A 23,541-nucleotide genomic window follows, 5' to 3' on the forward strand; every position below is an offset into this window, starting at 1 on the left:
TGAGTTTACTATGCGCTAAGGTGTTGTTGGCTTTTGGAGTTCAGAAATGAAGATAGAATCCAGCACTAAGATTGAGGTATGTCCTGAATGCTCTACTAACAGAGAGGCACTTCAACACCAGATGGTGGTGTTTTAGAAAGCTTCTTAGAAATGATGGAATTTAAAATAGAGCCCTTAAGAGTGGTGAGCCAATTGAAGCAAGATGGGAAGGTCATTCCAGACATGAGAAGCCATGGACAGCTTTGTATATGTCGGGATCTGCAAGAGGGAAGCGAGCTGCAGATGCCCTGGAATACCAGACCGGGAGTGGGAGGACACTTTTGAAGCATTCTCCACTAACATCATAAAGAGGCAGTCTCATCCCTTTGGATGCCTGAGCCGAGTACTATGGAACATACAAGTTAGGCAGGAAAAGAAGTGAGAACAGGTGTTCTAAGTAGAGGAAAGAGCACTTGCAAAGTGGAATGTGAGTACGTAAATTGGGAACTATTTTGGTATGAACTGTTTAGTTTATAATGCTTAGTTTATGCTATGCTTTAAGTTTTACATGCATTTATTTAATAATCAGATTAAAATGACAATCTTATTTTAATAAGTCAGGATTATATCAGCATAGTGAAAATGTTTGTCATATAAATACTTATATTTTTAGCACTGTTATGAACCAGTTTTTCTTATTTTATAACTTTTTTTTTTTAGTCTGTGCTTTGGACTACAAATAAATTACACTGTTAATTAGATCTTAGAAATCACCCTGCTCTAAGTGCATGTTGAATGTTAATGAAAAGTATGTGATATTTAGCAATTCCTTTCAGTCCAGAAGACCTCCAGGGTTTTGTCAATTGGTTAGTTATTACATGGTTACACGTACTTGATATATGCAGATAACATGATTCTGGTCATAGGATTAGAACCAAGATTCTGCTGTAATAGCATTTCAGAGTGTGTTATTACAATATCCATTGAAGTGCCGTGTTGAACTTGTATCCAAGATGCCTTTTCTAGATGATTTCTACCTAGAAAAATACTGTACTAGAATCTACATTGTTACAGATCATCCTTAAGTGAAATGCTAGGGTGTTTACATACTTATTTAATGGCATGCTTATTGGAGGAAGTTCAATAGAAGAATGTTACCTTCTCAAAAAAGGAAGGGAAGGAATATGAGCCTTCTTTGACTATCCAGACAGGTTAGGATTCTTACAGTAAACGCTTCATAGAACCCTTCCTACTATTCAGATTACTACCTCAGTTTGTAAATATATATCAGTATTTTTACTTAATTAATGTATACCCTACTATAATGTAAGCTCCTTGAGATAAGCACTAAATACATTTCTGCTCTCTCTCATATCTCTGGCACAATGCCTGGCACATTGTGCTCTTAAATGTTTGTCAAATGATAATCAAGTGACTAAATGCAAGACTACATAGTGGATGTATAGATACATGCTTCGTATATATGTGAGGTACTTTAGGAACTAAAAGGAAACATTGAGATAGTAGTTTTAGAATCGTATTGCATCTGCAGAGGTACTTCATGAACATAGGTTTGCTACCATAACTCGTAACACACCGAATGGATAAATCTGTATCTCTCTTTTCCTCTCAGACATCTCATAAAGCTGTAAGGAAATGTGCTAGTGGCAGAGATACTAATTCTCTCTCTCTATTTCTGCTCCTCTCTTTCCTAGTACCTTCCCCCAGTGGATAGCAGGTCCATCTCAGGGTTTGTGGGACTGAGGAATGGTGGCGCTACATGTTACATGAATGCAGTCTTCCAGCAGCTGTATATGCAACCTGGTCTCCCGGAGGTGATTTTCTTCCTCTTTCCTGTTTAGTATCATAAATGATGTATGTGTACATTGCCTGAGAACTGTTCCATATTCATATATTGCATTTTGGGATTTACTAAACTGGACATAATTAGAGATTCTCTAGTAGCTTCTGAAATCTGTATAGACGACATTGTTCATAGTCACATATTTTTGTATATCTGCTGAGGTAATATGCTGCCTGTTTGACAGATGGATTTGACTTAATGTGATTTTTGAACTCCTCAATTATTCTCAAATTGTATTCCATAAAGCCACTAACATTTTTGGTATTTTAGAAATATTTAGACTCTATCATTAGCATTCTATAATAATCTATTAGTAGCTTGTGATAAAGCTATGAAATAGTTTTGAGAATATTCTATGCGTCATCATGTCACACTTATTTCTTATAGAGATCCTGGCATTACTAGTTCCAGTTTTTCATAATCGAACAGAAGCTCAAAGAGATGATTTATTCATGATTACACCAGCTAGGAAGCGTTGAAGCTAAACATATGCAGAGTTATAGCCATATACAAACATACATACCATTCTGAAGGAGCAGTGGGTACTCGCACATACAGAAGTCAAGATTTTCTGCAAACGGTTGAATATTTCTAATTTAATACAGTTCATTTCTTTTTAGTCATTACTTTCAGTGGATGATGACACGGACAATCCAGACGATAGTGTATTCTACCAAGTGCAGTCTCTCTTTGGGCATTTGATGGAAAGCAAGCTGCAGTACTACGTTCCTGAGAACTTTTGGAAGGTATTTTACCCAGTAACTCTTGAGATTGAAGGGTGTTACGTATTTGGAGTGTGGCTGCATTCTTTCTCTAGTGTCTTGTTTATTGACTCTAGACTAATCCCATTGCCAAGAACCTATAAAAGAAACGTCTATACCATTCTTATTGGCATTGGAGCTTGAGTCAAGTGATTAGCATGTTGAGAATAGTCATTTATAATTTCTAGGGATTTGCTAATCTTAAATGTTTTGACTATATCCCATTATTCTTATTTAGCTGTTTGAAATATTTGTTCAAATTATTCCTCTGAATTTATGCCAATTTCACTAATGCCTCTAAATAAAGAACATTCTTCTAAAACATTGCTTTACTATGTTTTACCTTATATTTTCCCCTATAGGTTGGTTAGTTTCTAAGAGAGAAACTCTGTTCCCTGGCCTTAGATCTCACCCTCTATGGTTTCATAGACTTTTTATAAAGGGACCGAGGAAAAACATAGATGGCTGAATGCAAGCTAATCTCACGTCAGTAAAAACTTTTATACCCTAATAGTAAACTTGGTTTTTAGAAGCATTTAAGGACTCTTTCATTTTCCTTTTCTACCATATTCAGAAATTGCTACTTTTCCTGTAACAACATATCTAATTCTTGTTACATAGATTTTCAAGATGTGGAACAAAGAACTTTATGTGAGAGAACAACAGGATGCATATGAATTCTTCACCAGTCTCATCGATCAGATGGATGAATATCTCAAGGTAGAAAAAGTTTCATTTTCCCTCTAACTCCCTCAAACTCTGTAACATGAGAGCAGTGGTTTAGGATTTGGGATTACTATGAAACTGACAAATCAGAAAGTGATCATCTTTAATACCACAACAGTAATTCATTTCTTCTGGGTTTGAATATCAAAACATACACAGAACACTATAGATTATAGATTTATTTTCTTCTTAATTCATCTGACACTTGATAAAGTATGTAACTCTTAACCCATACCCCGTAATGATAACCATTTGTAGCTACACGCTCTGTGTCTGCATTGAAGTAACCTGACCTCAGAGGAGTGCTGCTGTCACCGGTGAACTGATGGCCCTGTGCAGAGCTGTTTTGCTTTGTCAAAGGGTACAAAAGGACCAGATTCAAAAGTTGTTTGTGGTTATGTGACCCAAAGCTTTCTACCTCTACCCAGGAAAATGTGTCACAGACTTCCGAAGTGGTATTGCCTTCTAAGATAACAGACAGCCTCCCATCACTGCCAGCATTTGCCTCTCCTCTCAGTAGGCACAAGTTATCCATTTCTTTTTTAAAAAATAACTCATAGGGACTTCCCTCGTGGTCCAGTGGTTAGGACTCCACACTTCCGCTGCAGGGGGCACAGGTTCAATCCCTGGTCGGGGAACTAGATCCCACATGCATGCTGCAACTAAGAGTTCGCATGCCACAACTAAGGAGCCGGCGATCCGCAACTAAGGAGCCAGTGAGCCACAACTAAGGAGCCCACCTGCCACAACTAAGACCCGGCGCAACTGGGGGAAAAAAAATAATAATAACCTATAGGGACTTCCCTGGCAGTCCAGTGGTTAGGACTCCACGCTTCCACTGCAGGGGGCACGGGTTCGATCCCTGGTTGGGGAACTAAGATGCCGAAACCTGCACAGCGCAGCCAAAAAAATAAATTAAATTAAAATAACTTATAAATTTGTAGCATTCTATCCACAAGAAAAAAGAAAAGATCGTGGAGAGTTACTCCGAGCTTGGTAATTGTGGCACGGGGAGAAGGATTCAGGATCATCATGGAGAATGCCGTCCTGTCATCAGCGTGGCTGATGGCGATCCTCTTCCTTCTCTGATCATTTGCATTACTCTAGCAGCGGGTCTCATGGGTTATAATTCTTTCATTAGTTCCCAGCTTAAACTACCAAGCTGACTTATTTTATTTTGTTGGTTAAATTAAAATCTATGCTTTAGCTCAGGTCTAAGTAAAATTCTGTATAAACAACCTAAAAGTTCTAGAGGCATCAACTAAAATTTTAACTTTTTATTTCAACAGAAAATGGGGAGAGACCAAATTTTTAAGAATACTTTTCAGGGCATCTATTCTGATCAGAAGATCTGTAAAGACTGTCCTCACAGGTTAGTGAAGATAACATTGACATCAAAAAATAATCACCATCATTTTTAAATGATTTTTCTAGGATGTTGTAAATTTTTTATTCATTGAGAGGTTTGCAGATATATCTCCTCATGGATCTATAAATGTTTATTGAATTAAATTTCTTTGGGGAAATTTCCAGGGAATTAATTTCCGTTTCTAAAATTTATTTGTTGAAATTCATAATTTTAAGCAATTCTGAGTGGTCAAAAATTGGCATTTTTGTTTAGTATACTTTTAGAAGGATGAGAAGGTGTGTGTTAATTATAGTGATTAGGAATGTATCAATAGTTCTGTGTTCAATCTGAAGTATTGTGGTAATTTCAAGATTTTTAAATTCCATTGCTGATATGGTTTTTCTGTTATTTCCTAAGCAGATATGAGCGCGAGGAAGCTTTCATGGCTCTCAATCTAGGAGTTACTTCCTGTCAGAGTTTGGAAATTTCTTTGGACCAGTTTGTTAGAGGAGAAGTTCTAGAGGGAAGTAATGCATATTACTGTGAAAAGTGTAAAGAAAAGGTATTACATTTGCCCTTTTCAAAAAACAAGATTAATTTGTTATTCATGGACTTTGTCTTTATGTTTTATGTAAGATCAGTATTACGCTCCTATTGTTACTGCCGTTAGATTGTGTCATGACTTGTGTTCACAGAGATGGGAAAGCCCTGTAGAAATCTGTGACCTTCATATTAATTACTTTGTTATTTTATTGTCTCCATGGAGATAATTGGGTTTTGCTTCTCTTTAGAGAACAACAGTGAAAAGGACCTGTATTAAGTCGTTACCTAGTGTCTTGGTCATCCACCTGATGAGATTTGGATTTGACTGGGAGAGTGGACGCTCCATTAAATATGATGAACAGATAAGGGTAACTTATTTTTTTTTCTTGGTTTTTTAATAACCATTATTACTGTACTCCCTTTATTGTTTCCTTTTTATATTTTCAAATTTCATCTAAAATGTGAAAGGCTGTGGTCTCAGCATTCTGAGAAGTACACAGCCCCTCGTCTTAAGCAGCTGCTGCTAGTGGTACCGGCAGATCTCTAGACAGTAACCCTCATTTCTAGAAGGCATCCTAGTGACAGCTCTGAAGTGAAATCCTTTCCTTAATGCTCAAGCAAGAGACTGCTTAAACCTTCCTAGACTTGTGAGCCCTTCTGAAATTGTGTACTTGAATTGGAGGGTAGTCCTAGCTTAAATTAGGAAAACACATCCCTCTTCTTTGTACAGACTTAATTGGGTGTGACCCTATATGTTACTAACCAACATTAATGTTCTCTTTTTGCTTTTTAAATAGTTTCCCTGGATGCTAAACATGGAGCCTTACACAGTTTCAGGAATGGCTCGCCAAGATTCATCTTCGGAAGTTGGTGAAAACGGGCGAAATATGGATCAGGGAGGTGGAGGATCTCCACGAAAAAAAGTTGCCCTCACAGAAAACTACGAACTTGTCGGTGTCATTGTACATAGTGGGCAGGCACATGCAGGCCACTACTATTCCTTCATCAAGGACAGGCGGTAAGGGGTTCTCGTACCGCTCCCTCACTCCACCCTTCCAGCAGTCTCTCCTCTGTTCCCTGCCCTGCTGTACCTCTCCTCCACTCCCCCTGCTTTCCTATGTCCCTGCTCTGCTCCCCCTGCCCTGCTGTACCTCTCCTCCACTCCCCCTGCTTTCCTATATCCCTTCTCTCCTCCCCCTGCCCTGCTGTACCTCTCCTCTGCTACCCCTATCCTCCTATACCTTTTCTATGCATTCTCTGCCCTCCTATATCCCTCCTCCACTCCCCCTGCCCTCCTGTATCCTTCCTCTGCTCCCCCTGCCCCCCTGTATCTCTCCTCTGCTCTCCCTGCCCTACTTTGTCATCCACACTTATCATTACGGTGCAAAGAAGCTTTCGCATTGTTCTTTGATCTTATTTCATATTGGATTTTTAAAACTTGTTGCAATTGTTTTTTCCCTTCAATTTGAAAAGTTGTTTAAGAAATTGAAGTAACTGTTGCTATATTTTTCTTAGGTGTTTTCAAATGGTAATTACCTGCTGTATTTGTAGACAATACATAGAGATAAATGCTGGGGATGGGGAGGTTTGATTTGTAACCTCATAATATTTGTTTTATCAAATCTGTGCTCTAGGGGATGTGGAAAAGGAAAGTGGTATAAATTTAATGACACAGTTATAGAAGAATTTGACCTAAATGATGAGACCCTAGAGTATGAATGCTTTGGAGGAGAATATAGACCAAAAGTTTATGATCAAAGTAAGTATTTGCAAATGTATATTTTCCATTAGTTTTATTTTCTTAATTTATAGTTTTCTATCAAATTGGAAACAGTATTTTTTATATAAAAATAGAACAGATTTTATTTTTTTTTACGTACGACTGCTCTAGCCATGTAGATCCACGAACTCCTTGATAGCCAGGGTGAAAAGGTTCAAGCTGCCTACAGAATTCTTTTTAAATAATTCCTTACAACAGCCCTGGGATGGGGGGTGAGTTAAGTGGAAGAAATGAATATTAAAGAACAACTTGAAAGAATTTCAACCTTAAAAATAGTTTCAGAAGTAGTAGTCCACTAAAATTTTCAAATTTCCTTTTCACTTATGTAGAGGTGTGATTAATGGAGAAGACATTTCTAGCACCTGTGTTTTTAAAACCTTATTTGTTATGCAGTGTGGTAAAGGAATCTTTCCACAACCCTACCCCCAGAAGAAAAAATATAAGGAAAAGTACATCACAGAATCCCATCAGAATTTGCTATTTGAAGAAGAAATATTTTTCAGAGACCTTGACATTTTTGAAACCTGATTTTGAAATACTCTAGGGGCATTTAAATTTTTCCACCTATATGAGATCCACAATGTCAGATTTTGACACCAGACCATGGTAGTCATGCATCTAATGGTAGTAACCTTTATTAGCTGAACATAGTGTCATTGCCAAAATTTACCTGGATTTGGCTCTTCTATGCAGAAATGGTTAAGTGAGGCCAATTATAATCCCATCCTATGCCACAGAACTTATTTTTAAATATTACTTGCCTTTTGATTAAATTTCCACTTTCCTCGGAATGTTTACCTTCTTTCCCCTACTCTGCTACCATACAGCTCCTTACTCCCTGCCCCTCTGCATCACCTTCGGAGTGATTTTAAGCAGTGCCCTAAAAAGACACACACTTCACTTACGCTTTCCATTTAACAAATTTAGTAAGTAATTACTTGATGGATTTGTGGGTCCTTTGTTTTAGATTGTCAAGACAAAAAAAAACACCTTTTTTATTTACAAAGAGATTTTTCTTATTGTCTCGTTATGAAGCGAACCCATATACTGATGTACGCCGAAGATACTGGAACGCCTATATGCTCTTCTACCAAAGGGTGTCTGATCAGAACTCCCCTGTGTTACCAAAGAAAAGTCGAGTCAGCGTTGTGCGACAGGAAGCTGAGGATCTCTCTCTGTGAGTTTCTCCTCTGTGTAATTTGCTGTGTGATTTCAGTAGGTGATACCGTGATCTTCAGAGTATGCTGTTTGGGATTTAAGGGTAATTAGCTAAGCTAGAGAGAAATTCTAAAAAGAAAAGAAGTAAATCCCTCTACCCCTTTTCTTTCTTCTTGCTGCTACCTGGTCATTATTTCCTTGGCAAGAAGTTATTTTGTTTTCAGAAACATGCATAGAAATTATTTCATTCTAGAATTGAGATTTTTAAAAAATCTCAGTTATTGAGTACACTTTATGTCCAGAGCATAGTTTTGGGTTGGCCAAAAAGTGCCTTCAGTTTTTAAGTAAAAATAAAAGGCACATTTATTATTTTCACCAAGAACTTTATTGAACAACGTGTTCACCCTTTTGTTCCACTATCTTCTGCCATTTTTCAGGCAACTTCATAATTCCATCTTCCCGAAACTTTTTATCTTTTTGAGCAAAGAACTGTTCTAGGTACCTTTTACAGTCTTCCAGGGAATTGAAATTTTTTCCATTAAGAGAATTTTGTAAAGACCAAAATAAATGGAAATCCAAAGGTGCAAAGTCTGGTGAATACGGCAGATGAATCAAAACTTCCCAGCCAAGCTGTAACAGTTTTCGCCTGGTCATCAAAGAAACATGCAGTCTTGCGTTATCCTGATGGAAGATTATGCGTTTTATGTTGGCTAATTCTGGACGCTTTTTGTCGAGTGCTGCTTTCAGTTGGTCTAATTGGGAGCAGTACTTGTTGGAATGAATCGTTTGGTTTTCCGGAAGGAGCTCATAATAGAGAACTCCCTTCCAATCCCACCATATACACAACATCACCTTCTTTGGATGAAGACCAGCCTTTGGTGTGGTTGGTGGTGGTTCATTTCGCTTGCCTCGTGATCTCTTCCGTTCCACATTATTGTACAGTGTCCACTTTTCATTGCCCATCACAATTTGTTTTAAAAACAGAACGTTTTCATTACCTTTAAGTAGAGAATTGCATGTGGAAATACGGTTAAGAAGGTTTTTTTTGCTTAACTTATGTGGAACCCAAACATCAGAGCAATTCACATAACCCAGCTGGTGCAAATGATTTTCAGCACTTGATTTGGATATTTTGAGTATGTCGGCTATCTCCTACGTGGTAGAATGTTGATTGTTCTCAATTAATGTCTCGATTGGATTGCTGTCAACTTCAACTGGTCTACCCAACCGTGGAGCATCGTCCAGCGAGAAATTTCCAGCATGAAACTTCGCAAACCACTTTTGACATGTTTGATCGGTCACAGCACCTTTTCCATACACTGCACAAATCTTTTTTTGCATTTCAGTTGCTTTTTTACCTTTCTTGAAATAATAAAGCATAATATGCCAAAAATGTTGCTTTTTTTCTTCCATCTTCAATATTAAAATGACTACACAAAGATTCACCAATTTTGATAAGTCTTTTTTTTAATGCACTCTGATATGACAGCTGTCACATACAGTCTAACAAAATTGTTTCGAATGAAGTTAAAGACAACTAAGTGCTACTAGAGCCATCTTACGGGAAAAAACGAACGAACCTTTTGGCCAACCCGATACTATACCAGCACTGTCTGAAAAGTTTTTTTAAAGGTCCTGTTTTCTGTGAATTTGTATTTTAATACATTAGATCAGGAAAGTATACAGTTTAAGTCTAATACCCTGTTTATGTTCAGTTTATCCGGTTGTAGCAAACTACTAAAACAATAGCTATTTTATTCTAGACAAACACTTTTCTGATTCCATCTGTTAGGTCAGCACCATCTTCACCAGAAATTTCACCTCAGTCATCTCCTCGGCCCCATAGGCCTAACAATGACCGGCTCTCTATTCTAACCAAGCTGGTTAAAAAAGGCGAGAAGAAAGGACTATTTGTGGAGAAGATGCCTGTTCGCATATACCAGGTAAGAACTGTATAAAAAGTTCTAAGGGGTAAAATCCAGATAAATGTCAAAATCTATCTCATGGGTCCAGAACTACTCCTGCCAGCCTTCTTGTGGACGTAGTTGTACCTCTAGCGCCACGTCTTCTGACCCACCTTGTCACAGAGGTGGCAACAGACTCAAGATTGGCCAAGGCTGTCACTGACCTGCTGTGTGACTGTGTGACGCCCCACATAAACAAGGGGGAGGGAGTGGGCAGTGCAGAAACACATTGCTGAAATTAACTTATTGAATCTGGAGAGAAAAATAAGGTTCATAACCTTTGGGTAAAACTAATATAACAGTGATGACCGTTAGTTATTGAATACGTACTCTGTGCTACATGCTTAAACAAATCCCTAATTCTTAAAACACACTCGTGGAGTACCAGGTTTTATTCCCATTTTTCAGATGAAAAGGAGAAAAGGCTTAGAAAAGAGAAATGATCTGTCAGTGTCACAGAGCCAGGATTTAAATTCAGACTGTCCAGCTGCCCAGTCCAGACTTTATACACTAAGTAATCAAAAGCTAAGTAGCCAGAATCAAAAAATTTAAGAAAAATATGGAGTCTTTGATTGAGAGAGAGAGAGAGAGAACTGAGCATCTGAAACACAGAGAGCATGGAGTTGGTTGTACTTGGGAAAGCTCTGATTGTCCCTTTTCACTCAGAGTAACAGGTTAGAATTCACTTGTCCTTCACATGGTGGTCTTCCTGAATTTCCCAGAAGAATTTGGTTTAATGAATCATAATTCACCTTTTTACAACTTCTTATCTCTGAAAGGAAGTTTTTCCTCCTTTTTAAAAATTTCAAGGCTTGAGAGAAGTGTTTTTATGAACCCATTTTACTTAACATATCAGTAAAAATGTCTTCTACATATTGAATAATTTACCCTGTTTCTTAAAAATAATTACCAATTTTCTTTTATAGATGGTGAGAGATGAAAACCTCAAGTTTATGAAGAATAGAGATGTGTACAGTAGTGATTATTTCAGTTTTGTTTTGTCTTTAGCATCATTGAATGCTGTAAGTACTAGTTGGATTGTTACTAAACAAATTAGAAAGGATCATAGTTAAATATCTATCTATCCACTAAAGCATTCAGTGACTCACCCTCACTCTCACTTGTTAGCATTTAGATTAAATGCCAAAAAAAATTCCCACAAATGTGTCTCTTAATGGGTGATATTAAAATACAGGCAATATTCAGAATGTATAATGCAGATTGTGAATGAGTGTGGGTTTCTACTTACTGGCTTTTTTAAGTGCTCTTGTTACATTTTATAAAAAATTTAAGAGTAGCCATAGGTGATGTAAACGGATGTTGGGCTATGAGGAGATTAATTATTCCCAATTCGTAATCAGATGTTACCAGACTCAAGATCAGCTTCTAAGTGCTTCTTTTTCTTGAGTACCATGGTCACAGTTTGCCAATAAGGGGAAGACTTTCTTAGTCTGTTGGTAGCTTAATTAACATCCTGTGGTCTAAAGGCTCTATTTTGAGAAGGCTTCATAAAAGAAATGAAGGAGATATCTTTTCTTAATCTTTTTAAAATTTAACTGCAACATTTTCTATTATGAACTGGCTGGATTTTTCTTACTAGTATTTAACTTTATTTTATATATATCTCATTATGCAGTTCATAACAATGCATAATAATCTATAAAACTTCTGTGAAAAATAGCCTGTCATTTTTCTCCCTCTCTTGTAGACTAAATTAAAGCATCCGTACTATCCTTGCATGGCAAAGGTGAGCTTACAGCTTGCCATTCAGTTCCTTTTTCAAACTTATCTACGGACAAAGAAAAAACTCAGGTAAGAAGTGATACGTTTTGATGGTCTGTTGTGACAAAAGGCATTAATTAAATTAAAGTTGAATTTATAAATTCAAACACTTAAAAATTCAAAACATTGTTTTAGGTAGTTGAAGGCAACTACCTAATACACCCAGATGATTAAAATATGGGTTCCTATTTTTAAGGTATTTCTAATTCAGTAGGAAACATGGACAAAACAGAAAAAGAAAGAACTGTGGTGTAAGGCATAAATGCTATATGTCTTCAGAAATTGGGAAAAGTCATATCCAGATATGGGGCTTGAACTGACTATCCATGTTAGTCTAGCAGTCATTGAGTACATAACTTATCCTCCACCCCACCCCCCCAAAAAAATTTTTTTTAAATAAAAAGAAACGAGCGACACTCCATGGCGTTATTTGCTGGGCTGTCTAACATCGCTGTCTTTGCTTTTTTAAAGGGTTGACACTGAAGAATGGATTGCCACTATTGAAGCATTACTTTCAAAAAGTTTTGATGCTTGTCAGTGGCTGGTTGAATATTTTATTAGTTCTGAAGGACGAGAATTGATAAAGTAAGTGTCAGTATCTTTCAGTTAAAAGAAATTTGTGTCTCTTCCAGTGATTTAGAGCTGAAGCTTCTCGTAACTCTTTTTATTTCAACTTGAAATTATTTTCCTGGTTGGAATCAGTTCTAAGCAGGTAACTAGGCGCTCACAGGCAACTGCTGTTGCCCAGGGGATTCCAAAATACAAACCTCTTCCCTCGGACTCACAGTCTGGTGGCAGGTAAAGGTCAGCAGTCCTGGGTTATACAGTAATACCGCAGTATTGCTAAAATGTTTGGATTCTGGCTAAAATATTATTTTTCAAAAAGTTTTTGATAGTATGATAGTGTGGTAAATATACCATGATAGTGTACTTACCTACATGTCTATAGTAAAAAAGTAATTGGATTTTGCAAGAAGGTCCGATCACTGTGAATGTTTACACCTTGCTCCTTATTCTCTTATCCTCGGAGAGTTCAGCATCGATGCAGGGGACCCAGCAAGCACCTTGAGCTGTCAGTGGCCAGGCTGTCTTACCCCCAGTGGCCGCTTCCCTCCCTCTGCCGCAGCTGTGCCCCACGCCTCTCGGACGTGCTGAGCTGGCTCACCCACTCCTAGCCAATGGCCTTGCCTCAGCCTTCACCCGCAGCACAGGTGGAGCCCCCGCCCCGTCCCAAGTTGCACACCAGCCAGTCTGTTCCCACCTTCTCCTTTCCTCCTGATATAATGGAGGAAGTGTCCTCTCTCCTCTCAAAATGAATCTCTCTGCATGAGCAAAGCTTCTCAAGGAAGTTGGCGTCTTTACCTTCCAGAGTTTTCTGTCGGGTCACTTCTGTCGGCATACAAATATGCTCTGGTATCTCTCAACTTAAAACAGACAACAAGGAATTCAGAAATGCAGGTCCCTTCCCACAGGGAGATCGTCGTGCGGCGGCAAGTTAAGATCTAATTGAAACTCCTGGTCCCGTATCCCCTTCATCTTGAGGTCTGAGCTTCAGACATTCATTCACTGGCCTGCTTGGTATCTCCACCTCTGCCTCCTCCAGTGTACCTCATACAGCAACAAAAGGGTTCTTTTGAAACAAATTAGATTATGTTACTTCTCTGCTTAAAAATTCTTCAGTGGATTCTCACCGCACTTATAATAAAATCCAAAATCTTTGCCATAATGTAATACAAAAGGCCTCACTTGAGTATGGGCTTTGCCTGTGTGTTTCACTTTCCACCTGGCTTATCATTCACCTGATTGTTGATTCCTTGAACACACGAAGCTTTTTGTCCTGCCTAAAGACCTTTTCGCCAGTTATTCCCTCTATTTGAAAGTCTCCCCTCTACTCTTTGCACAGAAAGCGCCTTCTCATCCATCAGATGTCAAGGGCCACCCAATTTAAAGTAGGTCTGCCCTATTGTTTGCTCTGTCTCCTCCACTAAACTTCAGCTTCCTGACGGGCAGAAGCTACTCCGTTTGGTTCCCTACATTAAGTGCTCACGTATTTGTGCATGAATACATTCATACAGTTCATAAAGAGAGAACACATAAACATTTCTTTGAAGTGTTCTTGCCTGTCCCTTTAGAGTTTGCATAAAGATAACCTTTCACCCATTTTTCCAGCTTAATTCCAAAATATCTTCCCATTAGGACTCCTGAGTACTGTGTTAAGCAGTAGAACGTCATAGAATCATCATCCATTTGAAAGGAACATGGCAAAATATTTAGTTTACCATCAAGCAGGCTCGCTCTTAAATATCTCCAGAGAAACTCAGTAACTTCCTTTGGTAGTATGATTTGGTTTCTTAGAATTCCTAATGGTAAAGAATCTAGTGAATTACCTAATCTAAATGTTCCTGGTAGAGTTTATTATATTTTGTCTTTCTTTATAAAGCCCAATTACTCATCATTATCAATTCCTCAGTGATTTGAAGAATTAATATTCTCCTTTCTCTAATTACTTATTTCTTTAGAACTTTTAAGATAGCTTAAGTAGTTGTTGTTACAACTAAAAAATAAACATACACTGTACTAATACCTCAGTAACTGTGCATGTGAAGAGGCTGTCATCTCTCAGATTAGCCCCTCTGTAGCCCTTTTGAGGGACAATTTTTAAATGTAATTATAAGTGTAAAAAATTAAATTAGCAAATAATGCTTGCAAATTGATCTAAAGAAATTAAAACTACTAACATGAAGGGTACTTTACATCTTTAAAATTTTTTTTATATTGTGGAAATTTTTAAACATACTCCAAAGTCGACAGAATAACGAACCCTCTCCTGTACCCATCCCCAGCTCGAGTTGTCAGCATTTGGCCAGTCTTGTTTGCTTATCCCAATTCCCACACACGCTCACATGCATGCTTTTCTTTTATCCTCTGAAATATTTTAAAGTAAATTTCAGACATCATATAATTTCACTATAAACTTTTCAGCATGTATCTCTAACAGGTTAAGTTTAAAAAATAAATAAATAAATAAGTGCTTTACCATCATCACTCTAAACAAAAATGATAGTAATTCCTTCCTATCATCCTATACCCAGTCTATGTTCAGATTTCCCCAGATGTCTCAAAAGTGTTATTTTACCATTGAATTTGTACAAATCAGGCTCCAAATGAGCTCCATTTGGTCTCCATTTGGTTTGTATGTTTCTTAAGGTTCTTTTAATCTGTAATTGTTCCATTTCCCCACCACCTTTTTTGTCATGCCATTTAACTGGGGTGAGACAGGTCATTTGTCCTATAGAACTGCCCATATTCTGGGTTTGTTTGCATTCTCATGATGCTTCCTAATGTCTGTGATAGGAAATGTGGAGCACCCCCTATAGATATTCTTTCCAAAAGAATTGTACCTGAATCTGATCAGACATCTAGAGCTAAATATTACAAGAGTACTTGTTATCTTTTAAACTTGCCTGGAGTTGCCACTTAGAATCTTAGTGGATGTTGAACAGAGCCTTTGTGTCAGGTTCACAATGCTAAGCATTAGGTAGCTAATGCTTAGCATTGACAGTTACTTGCAATGAGCAGAAGTGAAGTGGCTTCAGAAAGCTCCTCTGTCATCTTCCTGTGGGGAGAAGGAGGGCAGGGCTGTCAGCAAATGCTGCCCTCAGACAGGGACCAGAGCAGCTTTCACTGCTGTGACCTGAAAGAATGCCTCAGGACAGTTTTGCCTTGGGTCATCAAAATTATGTTATATTAAATCTTGCTCATTGAGACTTTTCTGTTAAGAGATATTAGAAACGATAGGTAAGTTTTCACTGTGCTGATTATAATATGGGTTGTCATGTTAGAGTGTGTGTGTGAAGCAGAGAAAGAAAAGCTGACTGTGGGGAAGCATGCAGTTACCTAGTTGCTCTCAGGTAGTTACCACCACCGCCCGGCGCCAGGGAGCGGGTGTTTCTGCCTGACCGTGCCCTCCGCCACATCTGAGGCTGCTGCCTCTACCGCCCAGGTGGTGTGGAGGATTGGATTAGGTCGTGCCTTTGCAGCAGGGTGTAGTATCCCAGTGTAACACTGGGTTTGCCAAATATGATGGGCGTGTCTGATAAACCTTAAAACTGCTGTCATCATCATCATCATCATCATCATAGAAGAAGAAAGGAGGGAAGCAGGACCTTTTCAGCCTCACATGCTTCTGGGAGGACTGAGTAATAAGTAAACGTTGGGAGGGAAGAGGAGAGGAAAGTGAAAGGATGGAAATACAGGTGCACAGGGGGATTAGGAGGTGCTGTGTTGACTCAGAACTTTTAACTTGTGTCTTATTCTGAGACATTGAAGGGGTGCCAGGGAGAACTACTCCTGGGTGAACAGAACTTACAAAATTTTAGGTTCTTTGCTTGTATATCTCTTGAAGTCTGAATTTACATTTATACAGATACTCATCTTAGGGGAAGAAAGGAAGAAGAAACAGGAAAAAATCCACTTTCCGTGTTCAAGGGTCTTGTTTCCCTTTTTCTCCTCCTTCCTCCCTCACAAGGGCCTGTGTGTGCTGACGCTCTCAGGAGACTTGAAATGACATCTTGGAGTAATTTTTTTCTTGGACAGTAGGTGGGACCATCTTGGGAAGGTTGGGTTATAGAAATCTATCTTGCTTTTTCACACCACGTTTCTCTTTATGTTAGGATTTTCTTGTTGGAGTGCAATGTGAGAGAAGTACGTGTCGCTGTGGCCACCATCCTGGAGAAAACCCTAGACAGTGCCTTGCTTTATCAGGATAAGGTCAGTCTTGTTTTCTAAATGTTATTTACACATTCTGTTTTTACCAAATGTTTTAAAGTGCACATAATAAGAAAGAAAGCCTAGGATTAGAGTCTGGTAATTATCCACATAAAATGCACGTTCTGTGCACAGACTTCCTGATAATGCCAGGCTAGAAGGCATTCTGTCCTCTCCTCCTCAGATCCCAGATGTCAGGGTAGGCTAGGAATTCAGATCTGCTTTGGTCTGCGTCAGGATTTTCTCTCTAGAGCACTTCCTTCTCAGAGTCTTCTCTCGAGAGTTTGTGTTCGATCTCTCTGCATTAAGACCAACCTGAGTCTAGAGTCTCTAGTCTAGACCGACAGTCATTTTGAGCCACCCCTGGCTTTGTCTCTTCCCTCCTAAGTTATTTTCATGATCCGAACCTTCATTTGGCAGCCGGACCAAATAGTGCTGTCCATCCAGGGGCATTGGCCACAATAGTTCCTTCTTTGATCTCCGTCATTCCCTAATCCTTGTTCCTGTTCTTCTGAATTTCTTCTTCTTCTTAACCATGTTTCCTGTAACATATTTTCTTCTGGTTCACAATTCCACATATGCTAAAACAAACCATGGTATTTATTACCATCCTCAATCCCCCCAAATTTTAAGTCTTAGGGACATAAATGACATGAGTCTAATTATTCAGTCTGTTATTAAGTCCTAGCAAATACAGCAGTTACTTCCCAAGTTTGCTGTTTCAAACAGCTGACACTACATGGAAAACTTTGAAAAATGTTGTTTTCAGAACGAATTGGCTCCTTATAAACTCCTTATAAATTGGCTTGAGGCAGTGTCTCAATGAACTGAATGCAAATTCTAGGAATTGCTGCTTCAGATTCAGATGTTGGCTTTACTGTTCAACCCTGAGCAAGTTCTTTAAAGAGACCCTTGATCCACACCCAGTGCCTGGCACCCAGGCACTTAGTTCCTTCAACAGTCCTGAGCCGGGGCACACCGTTAGACCAGACATGCTCAGGAGCTCTGCTCAATCCAGGATGGAGAAGGAGGTCAAATATACTCTTCAGGGAGGATCTAGAGGAAGACTGTCCCTCTCAGTTCCAGGAATCCTAAGGAAGTGGAGGTTTACTCTAAGGCATTGGCTTTCGATCAGCTTAAACAGCAGAACCATTTTTGGCAAAACCTTACCTGGTTGCAGAATATTTAAAAATAGGTCATTGGGAGCAGCCTAGGACAGTTTGGATACCGTTGCTCTGAAGTACCCCTGTGGAAGTTTTCTAAGATATTTAACATAAGGACCTTCTTACTCTCCTCCTTCCTCCCATGTACAAACCCAGACAAAGGATAAAGGCAGAATTAGTGTAGTCTCCCTACAGCTGGGGTCAGGCCATAGCGCATCATCCCACTAACCTCTAAAGGCAGGGCTGCAGTGGGGAGAAAGGGAAGGGAGTGGTGGAGGACATAAACCATTTGCCTCAGTAAATCCTACTTGATATCCAGCTGATGTATTTTATGTCTATTTTTACCCCATAATGGAAATGGTACCTCTTGCAACCCACTTTATATTGTAAAGTACTTTGAAATGAAGTGCTACATAAATGGTAGATTTTACTGTATATAACAAGTGTGACAGGATGGATGGGAATATTTCGAAAGTCTGTGAGAACCATCTCCAGAGGAAATGAACTGATAAAGAGTAGTAAGGCTGGTCTTAATTCTCAGATCACACATGAATTTCTAGGGACTTGTCCAAAAACAGTTGGGGTGGGAGGGAAAGAAGAAGCAATGTGATGACCAAAATGGTTTCTAAACAAATAAAATGTTTTTCAAAGCTTTCCATGAGGCGTCAGCGGGCTTTCAAGTAAGTTCACAGTTGAGTCGATATTACCGTTGTCATTCTGTCAGGCTGTTGCTCTCCATTTGCTCCATTGGCTTGGTTTCTAGCCCCTATGCCTGTGTCTGTGTTTTTTATTCTTTGCATCTGTGATTATGTGAAGAAGTAGCATAGTGGAGGGAGGGATTCAGAAATATGTTACCTTTAAACCCCCTGCCTTTTAAGAGACAGAAAGAAATGGGCTCTGCAAAAAACGTGACGATTAGGCAGTAGAACCGTGCCTTGAGTCTGAAAGCTAGGAAACAAAACTAGGCTTTTCTTTTAATTATTTCTACAGTTCCACCAGTCTTCCCTGGAAGATCAAATTGATAATTCTGTTTTTGCTCTCCAAAGCATAAATCCATCTGAATCTGAGACTGGATTGTACCAATCAGACTTTCCTTTTGTTCTTATGGTGATTTACTTCAGATTAATCCTGTTACAGATGTCTGTCTTATACTCTTTTTCTTTATGTAATTTCATCTTTCCTCTAATCAGTTAAAGAGCCTTCATCAGTTACTGGAGGTACTACTTGCTCTGTTGGATAAAGATGTTCCCGAAAATTGTAAAAACTGTGCTCAGTACTTTTTCCTGTTCAACACTTTTGTACAAAAGGTAAATGATTTTTTTCCTAATATAGCAGATTGATAGTCTAAAGGAATTTTATATGTGCAAAAAATTCAGACTGGTCAATATAGGATCTATATGATATGGTTTTATGAGTGTTTCTTCTTAAAAATCTTAATTCGTGCATTATATTACTTGCAAGAATTCCAGTGTATGTAGGGATCGTTACTTACTGTTGGAGTAGAAGTCTGCATTGAAACTAGGGTTGTGCAGCACTGCAGGACTGTTAGATTTTTAACAGGTACTTTCTCTATGTAAATTATACCATTTAAAAACTTACCACTTAAAACTTCTCATTTAACTGTATTTTTGGAATAGATCTCTGTCTGGATAGGAATATAATTTGTCATTCTCAATATCTCGTGACAGCAAGGAATTAGGGCCGGAGATCTTCTTCTGAAGCATTCAGCTCTGCGACACATGATCAGCTTTCTCCTAGGGGCCAACCGGCAGAACAGTCAGGTAATGCCTACTTTTATATATCCCAGCGAAGTGGCCACGGTTTTGGAAGCCACAGTGTTTCTCTTTGTAGGGAATAAATATTAATTTCATCAGAGTCCAGGTATAAGTACTACATAGCCTTTAAAATTCTTTGGAGTTCAGTTATTTTTACAGCCTCCTCATAGAATTTATTCTAAATGCTGTAACCAATGGGAATGACTAACTAGGATATCACTCAAAATGCAAAGTGCTGAGTGACCTAGGAGGAAAGATGGGTTCTGCCTGGGGGATTCGAAAGCATTCAAGAAATAGTGGCATTGGGTCCTCCACTTGCTCTCTGGGGCTGTGAACAAGGCTGTGTTGGTGGGCGTGCTTACACGGAATGCTGGTCACAGGCCAGGATTCAGATGTGAAGTCGAACCATTACACGCCGAACGATGTTGCTGCAGATGTAATACTCATATTCGGGAAATGAAAGGGAAGTGGTTTTGTGATAATAGGGTCAGATATATCAAAAAATGACTCTCCTGTTTGAAGTTCCTATATTGACGTGTTTCTCCAATCATTGTATTTCTTCTGTTTGATAGATTTAAAATACACAAAATGTGAACATGCTGTAATGATAAATACTGTTTATGGAACTGGTTACTTTTTATGCTGTACCTCTGAAACTCACAATTCAGTAAAACAGGCAGTTTCCTCCCCATTCTCAGGCAAGAATTACAGCTCAGAAAAGTTGTGACTTGTGACAACTTGTGACAACCTTGACAAGGTCACAGGGCTAAAGCTCTCGTTTCCCCTGTATGTGATGCATTGCCTAGGGAAGCTTTCCTTTCTTTATTAAGGGAGACAGACTTGCTACTTAGGCCTCCTCTCAGCCTCCTGTCATACCACCTTGCCGCTGTGACTCTTTAGTGTTAAAGAAACAAGTACTGACATGCTCTGTGTGTTGATGTTATGTTGAGATTTACAGTATCTATTTTTCACTTCAAGCTTTTCCTTACCAGGGACTCCATTGACACTGGCGATTGACTTAAATTCATTGTAATTTAAATAAGATTTAATTAATGGTGTTATGTTGTATGATTAATATTGTTTTGCATTTATGGAGCACACGAGTTTGAAAACATTCTACCTTTCATGTTTCATTTGGTCCTCACAACCACGAAGTGGGCGGAACAGGTAGGTTATCTCTGTCTTTACACAAAGAAGTCAGGTAGAGAACTCGCCCACATCCGTGTGGTGCAGCGAGTGGCAGAGGAGAGCCAGGCCTGCAGACCTCCAGCCTCACAGGCTTTCCCCACTATACTGGGTGCAGGAAAATTACCTGGCACAGGGTGAGCACTCAGTAACTGAATTGAATACATAAATGGATTTGTTTTAGAATTAATATACATCTACGTTAAGCCACTCTTAAGCTGGCTTAAAACCCATGACTTTTTTGGACTTTGACCTGTCCTACTGTCAAACATTGAGAAAGAATGTGGCTCAAAGTATCATGAACCCGCACACCCTTCTAACCAAAGCACTAACATCCACTTTATTTTCTCTGACAACAGATACGTCGATGGAGTTCGGCACAAGCACGAGAATTTGGGAACCTTCACAATACAGTGGCATTGCTTGTCTTGCACTCAGATGTCTGTTCCCAAAGAAACGTTGGTAAGCTTTAACCTGTCTTTAATACATCAGGAAAACAGAGAGATGGTGAGTTTGTCAGTAACACGTGGAGAGTAACAATGTTGGCAGTTAAATGGGTGTTACTTGTTTCTCATTTGGCTATTTGATATTTGAGGAACACTTAAAGTTTTTTGTTTCAATCCACCTTAAACTTCACCTTATTTTACTAGTTTGTCACAAGAGCAAGCCAGTCATTTCTTTGGGGTGGGATATAGAAGTATTTAACAACACTCTAGGGATAAAGGTACATTTCTGCACTGTTTCTAGGCCTTGTCGTGACAGCAACAGTAACAGTGATAATACAGGAAAGCAGCTGAGAAGTAGTCAGTGTTTTCTGTGTGCTGTGCCTTTCCGTGGGGCTCGCAGTTTGTTGTGTTGAATCCCCTCAGCAAACCTGTGAGGGCAGTTCCCCTCCTGTGTGCGCAGAAGCTGAGATAGGGAGAGGTCTAGTAGCCCCTGAAAGTCTCACCACTAGTCAGGGGCATGGCAGCCAGTGTGGAATGCAAGCCTCTGACCCCCGAGCCTGTGGTAGGGTTTTCATGTCATCTGACCAGGAAACTAGATAAAAATCACAGGGCGTCCCTCTGATCTGGAAATGCCGTTGGCTGTCTGAAGGGACGTTGGGAGCGCTCAGACGGTCGTGAGCTAGAGTGTGCTTCCTAAACTCTGACTCGCCCATCTACAGAGGCAAAGCTACCGCATTCATGAGTTAGAAAGGTTTGCAAAAGAAAATGAGAGTGAGAGCCCTTGCTTTTCTAGCATGTGGGGTAACCCCTTCCACGTGGGTTGATTCTGCTCAGCACAGGTGGTGGTGGCCATTGGGCAACAGAAGTGCCTTGTCCAGGGTCTCTTCAGAGGCACTTTGGGCATTTTTTTTTTTCATGCACTTTGTATATTTTAACTTCTTTGGAAGATTGTCTTGGGTGGGATCACCAGGAGTCTAGAGATCTTGCACCTACATCCTGGGCATACATTGAAAGAGAGGGGTAAGTGTTTTCTCCCATCTCATGTCTGTGAGGGAACAGTTGTAGGTGCTCAGCGGTTGCATGTCTGAAGCTTGAGGGGATCGCTTTGCCTTGTAGAGTCGATTTCATGTGATAATATCCAGTAAAGTGGGTTTTTCTTTGGTCCCCTAAAGCTCCGGGTGTATTTAAACAACGGCCGCCTATTAGCATTGCCCCCTCGAGTCCCCTGCTGCCCCTCCACGAGGAAGTCGAAGCCCTGTTGTTCTTGTCTGAAGGGAAGCCTTACCTGTTAGAGGTATGTACTTGTTCTGCTAAAGCCATTTTCTTTTTGTTTTAGCTGTTTTCTTCTTTTTGAGGAAAAATGCCTTTTGTTATTAGTTGTATTTTGTATGTTACTCTGATGAAGGGGAGTATTGTTAAGAGAAGTGATTATTTCAAATAATTTTATTTCCTGTATGTGTGTCAGAAGAAATAAGGACTAAATATTCTTAGTCCTCTCTGCAACAAAGAATTGGGCCTCAAGATCCAGCCCAGCTAATTACCCCTCCAGGTCCCAGGAGCTAGGTACATGGCACCTCCCCAGTCACAGTCATTCAGTTTATTATCAGAGGGTTTATTCCCAATCTCTTGTGTGTGTCCCTGGTCCTGGCACACTACAGCTCTGAAGCACATGGGTTTTTCAACCTCAGGAGTATGGAAGTGGGCTGCTCACAACCCCCCATTGTGGCCCATCCACAATGAGTCCCTTCCCCTTCCACCTAGAGCTACCCCCTCTTGAGAACGTAATCTTCCAATCCTTCTTTCATAACTTGATGTACATAAGTATGACTCTGTGAACATAATCATACTGGTTTTTAATTACATCAACAGTGCTGTGCTATATATCTCCTTTTTTTTTTTTTTTTAAGCTTTTTATTGTGTATTTTTTGGATCTATCGGTGGTTATTTTAATGGGGGAGGGGGAGATTTACCTTTAAAAATCTGATGAAAGTGACTCCCGAGAGAAAGGTGTACATTTGCACAAATTGTGTTAACTCTCAAGACAGACTCAGACTATTTTGAGGCAATGTTGATGATCATAAATCTGAGCAAATTTCAGTGAAAGTCAGAAACAGCATATCAACAGTAAACTGTGACAGAAGAAAGGCTGACTCCTCTTCTGCCCTCCCGCTAGGTAATGTTTGCTCTGCGAGAGCTGACGGGCTCACTGCTGGCGCTCATTGAGATGGTGGTGTACTGCTGTTTCTGTAACGAGCATTTCTCCTTCACCATGCTGCATTTCATTAAGGTAGGACCTCGGG

The 23,541-nt window shown here is 39.4% G+C and overlaps 1 protein-coding gene across 5 annotated transcripts in view; it reads left to right on the plus strand.

Moving 5' to 3' along the window:
- Window positions 1-23,541, plus strand: part of USP24 (ubiquitin specific peptidase 24) — a 146,493-nt gene that overhangs the window by 110,187 nt on the left and 12,765 nt on the right. For all 5 annotated transcript variants that reach the window (XM_061184164.1, XM_061184167.1, XM_061184166.1 and 2 more), the window contains 19 exons: window positions 1,695-1,814; window positions 2,464-2,589; window positions 3,226-3,324; window positions 4,620-4,702; window positions 5,099-5,240; window positions 5,470-5,589; window positions 6,019-6,239; window positions 6,856-6,980; window positions 8,037-8,178; window positions 9,952-10,102; window positions 11,050-11,145; window positions 11,832-11,935; window positions 12,377-12,490; window positions 16,579-16,675; window positions 19,026-19,142; window positions 19,524-19,616; window positions 21,155-21,257; window positions 22,414-22,535; window positions 23,415-23,528. In XM_061184164.1, the coding sequence (XP_061040147.1) occupies window positions 1,695-1,814; window positions 2,464-2,589; window positions 3,226-3,324; window positions 4,620-4,702; window positions 5,099-5,240; window positions 5,470-5,589; window positions 6,019-6,239; window positions 6,856-6,980; window positions 8,037-8,178; window positions 9,952-10,102; window positions 11,050-11,145; window positions 11,832-11,935; window positions 12,377-12,490; window positions 16,579-16,675; window positions 19,026-19,142; window positions 19,524-19,616; window positions 21,155-21,257; window positions 22,414-22,535; window positions 23,415-23,528 (2,289 nt within the window). The remainder of the gene's footprint in view (window positions 1-1,694; window positions 1,815-2,463; window positions 2,590-3,225; window positions 3,325-4,619; window positions 4,703-5,098; window positions 5,241-5,469; window positions 5,590-6,018; window positions 6,240-6,855; window positions 6,981-8,036; window positions 8,179-9,951; window positions 10,103-11,049; window positions 11,146-11,831; window positions 11,936-12,376; window positions 12,491-16,578; window positions 16,676-19,025; window positions 19,143-19,523; window positions 19,617-21,154; window positions 21,258-22,413; window positions 22,536-23,414; window positions 23,529-23,541) is intronic.

This window comes from Eubalaena glacialis, chromosome 3 (assembly GCF_028564815.1).
Source record: "Eubalaena glacialis isolate mEubGla1 chromosome 3, mEubGla1.1.hap2.+ XY, whole genome shotgun sequence".
NCBI lineage: Eukaryota > Metazoa > Chordata > Mammalia > Artiodactyla > Balaenidae > Eubalaena > Eubalaena glacialis.